Source organism: Arachis ipaensis, chromosome B02 (assembly GCF_000816755.2).
Source record: "Arachis ipaensis cultivar K30076 chromosome B02, Araip1.1, whole genome shotgun sequence".
NCBI lineage: Eukaryota > Viridiplantae > Streptophyta > Magnoliopsida > Fabales > Fabaceae > Arachis > Arachis ipaensis.
Genome location: NC_029786.2, coordinates 107,309,409 through 107,313,495, shown reverse-complemented (window position 1 = coordinate 107,313,495; position 4,087 = coordinate 107,309,409). Strand labels below are relative to the sequence as shown.

The following is a 4,087-nucleotide window of genomic DNA, read 5'->3' as shown; positions in this document are numbered from 1 at the left end:
AAAAATTTAAATTCATAATTCATATCTTATCCATCTAATAATTTAACAAAAACAATATATATATTTCTTCTCAGTAGAAAAAACAAAAAAATAAATAAATAAATATATAAAGAAAAGTATGTATGCGTCACAGGTTGGTACCAAGTCACTAGCCTCAGCTTATCCAGATGCAGAGTCTGACACCTTGAGCTCCCTAAACAAATTTCCTTTTAATTATTTTGAGCATGCTTCTTGGAATAGATAAAGTTTGTGCCATCTTCAAGATTTTATACCGTGCCATTTAAGTAAACATTTTTTTTTATTTAAGGATTATGTTATCTTAACTAGTAAAAAAAGTTATTCATTTCAATAATTAAGTTCATCGCTATTAGGTGTGATAGCTAGTGACCTTTACTTTAACAACTATTATCATTATTATTAGGGTAATATTTTTTTTGGTCATTGATTTTTTTTCATAAATATAATACACTTTAAATAGTTTTAAATCTCAATAAAGCCTTCATCTATTAAAAATCAAAATACTAGATACTTTCATAACATTGTCTCGGCTAGAAGACGGAATAACAGGATTGATGCTCTGATGATTCATGGACGGTTAGTGTGGAATCAAACCAAAAAAAAGGTTGCAATTAGAGGGTTTTATAAGGACTTGTATCGACAGAAATTTGTTTCGAGGATTGGCTTTCGGGATGGGTTGGTGAGATAGATTGATGGAGCAGAGGCTGTAGCTTTGGAAGTGATGCCGTCTGTGGAGGAAATTAGGGAGGCAGTTTGGGACTGTGAATCCTCTAAAGCCCCGGATAGTGATGGGTACAATCTGAACTTCATCAAACGATGCTGAGAGGATATTTGTCAGGAGTTCACTGCAGCTGTGATGGATTTCTTCCAAAGTGCTAAGTTACCAACCGATGCAAATGTCACGTGGGTGACGCTAGCTCCGAAGTTTGTGGGTGCTAAAGATATTAAGGACTTCTGACCGATTAGTATGGTGGGATGCGTGTATAAAGTGATCTCCAAGGTATTAGTGCGGAGAATGAGAACAGTAATGCCGGATTTGGTAGGAGAGACACATAGTGCTTTTGTTAAGGGTAGGAAGATACATGACAGCGCCCTCATTGCTTGTGAGACGGTTCAATGGCTCAAGACGAGGATAAAGAATACAGCAATCATAAAGCTCGACTTTTAGAAAGCCTACGATAGAGTTAGATGGAGTTTTGTGGATATTGTGCTTCAGAAGATGGGTTTCGGTCAAAGGTGGAGGAATTGGGTGAAATAGTGTGTCAGTACAGCCTCTATGTCTGTCCTCATGAATGGTTCACCTTCCAAAGCGTTTAAAATGGAAAGGGGATTAAGATAAGGAGATCCACTCTCTCCTCTGCTGTTTGTGCTCATGGTTGATGTATTGCATAGAATGTTGGGGGAAGCTGTAAGGAATGGGCGCATTGCTTCGTTGCTTGTCGGGAGGGATCATATTGAATTGTCTCATCTCCAGTTCGTATATGATACTATCTTGTTTTGCCATCCGGAGACAGAAACAATTGCGAATTATAAGAGGCTGCTGCGTTGCTTTGAGTTGATGTCTGGGCTGAGCATCAATTTTGATATGTCGAATTTGATCCCAGTTAATTGTGAGCAGGAGTGGGTGGAGCATGTGTGTGGCCTTCTAGGGTGTAAGCAAGCGGCGCTACCTATTAGATACCTCGGTATCTCTTTTGGAGCGAATCCACGGTTGGTGAAGACTTGGAAGCCGATCATTGACAAGGTAGAAGAGAAGCTCAGCTTGTGGAAAGTAAAGGTTTTAAATAAAGCAGATAAGCTAGTGCTCATCAAATTGGTCTTGAATAGCTTACCGATTTATTACCTTAGTTTATACAAGATGCCGAAGGCGGTTGCTAACAAGCTGATTGCACTTCAGAGAAGTTTTTGTGGTGTAAGGAGGATGGTAACTATGGTATGCCCCTAGTGAAGTGTGGTCCAAACTCTAAAAAAGGCTGGAGGATTAGGGATCGGAGATGCAGTAATAAGGAACACAGCACTGTTGTTCAAATGGTGGTGGCGTTTCTCAAAGGAGGATTGCCCGTTGTGGAAGAAGGTTGTGTGTTCGTGTAATAATATGATCCCTAATGTTATGCTCTCTAGTCAGACTCTTCCAGTGAAGGGGGTCCATGGAAAAACACCTGTTAATTGAATATAGTAGAACAACAGGTGAAAGAAAAACTTATTAGTGGCCTAGCGATGGAAGTAGGGAATGGAAGACGGACGCAGTTTTGGGAAGATAATTGGGTGCAAGATGGTCCTCTAAAAGGGATTTGGATCCTCTAAAATTTGAATTTTATTTTAGAGAGTAAAGTGTGATCTTCTACCCTTGAATAGTTTCTCTTTCATATTTATTCTTGGTCTCACTTATAAAATCAATGGTGAGAGATCACACTTTACTCTCTAAAGTGAAATTCAAACTTTAGAGGATCCAAATCCATCTGAAAGTAAGTTTTCCAAGGCTCTTCTCTATTTCAAACCAACAAGGATTAGTGATAGGGGACTGTGGGTTCTAGGATGGGATAGAGTGAATTTGAAATTTTCATTAGAGGAGAGAGTTGTTCCAATGGGAGTTGGAATTGGTTCATCAACTTCATGAGAGGTTAAGGCCAGTAAAACTATTAACTGGTAGAGAGGATAATATTGTGTGAAAATTTGATAATAAAGGTATTTTTTCTATTAACTCTTTTATGCAGGTGTTGCAATCGGAGACTCTCTCAAAAGAGATTACGAGCTACGGTTTCAGTAGCTCAATTTGGGGAGGATTGGTACCTTCGAGAATTGAGCTTTTTGGCTGGTTCGTTTTGATTGACAGGGTAAATACTAAAAAACGGTTGAGCAGACTAGGCGTGCTTCATCAGAATGATACTTTATGTGCCCTGTGTAAAAAGGAAACGAAATATGTGCATCATTTGTTTCTTTTATGTGAGTTTACGTGGTAGGTATGGTGCGCTTGACTTAGACATTTTGATAGACCGTGGGCGGTCGCAGGAACCATGAAAGGACTGTTTGAGAGTTGGATTGGCATACATAAGAGAAAGAAGGAGGAGCGGTTGTTGTTGGTTGGTTTCTTTGTAGTGATTTGGAATATCTAGATGGAGAGAAATGACAGAATCTTCAACAAAAGAGAAGCAGGTGTTGAGGACATACAAGGAAGGATGTTTTTGAGCTACAATGAGTGGTCCGGTATTGATCATTTTGATTGTTGATGGCTCTGCTGAAGATGACCGGGATTCATCCTTCTGTGTTTTATTTTATATTTTTCTTTGCTGCTCCACTCCCTGTTGAGTTTTCTTTGTTTAAAAAAAAAAAACAAAAAGACAAATCGACTTTTGTTATCGAATGATAAACGATTACCTACTAACATATCAAGTAACAACATCAAGTATAAATTCTAAATAGTTGTAGGGATTAAAAACTTCTTTCTTTTTTATTTTTGTTCTTTTCCTCTTCTTTCTCCTCTTTTTTTTCTCTTTTTTAGATCTATCATCAATGGCTGCACATATTAACTCAGTTTATTTAAGTTTGACTTAGTAACCAAACCAATTAAACCTTAAAAAGCAACATAAACGAAATTAGTGTAAAAGAAACCCTAACAATTGAAGTTTCCAAATCGAAAAAAATAAAAAAATCCCAAATCATTCCAAATTAGGTAATGAAATAAGGAAAGAAGGGAACGGGAAAAAAGAAGATGGTGGTTGAATCGTTGGGATAGCTACGAATCGAAAGAAGATTTAGTCTTTATAATTATTTAGAGTTGACATCTGCTATTGTCACTGAACATGTCAATAAATAATCGTTTGCCATTCGGTAGTAGAATCGATTTGTCTACTTTTTTTAATGAGTGAGGATTTGATTGAAATTTAAAAATTATTAAGGTACTATGTCTTACGAAAAAAAAAGATTAGAGATTGAATAGAATATTTACCTTTATCATTACATCTATCTATTGTTGATGATAATAATTAGTTGTCTAAATTGACAAATAATTTTAATTATTCAAAATTTTGTTTTGACAAACTTAAAATTATTTTTGGTGTTTATATTTATC

At 36.6% G+C, this 4,087-nt stretch overlaps 1 protein-coding gene across 1 annotated transcript; it reads left to right on the top strand.

The window, feature by feature from the left end:
- Nucleotides 1,391-3,036, top strand: LOC107628050. Its single transcript, XM_016330855.1, has 3 exons — nucleotides 1,391-1,951; nucleotides 2,733-2,833; nucleotides 2,979-3,036. Exons 1-3 carry the CDS (start codon nucleotides 1,391-1,393, stop codon nucleotides 3,034-3,036), a joined length of 720 nt encoding a protein of 239 aa, XP_016186341.1.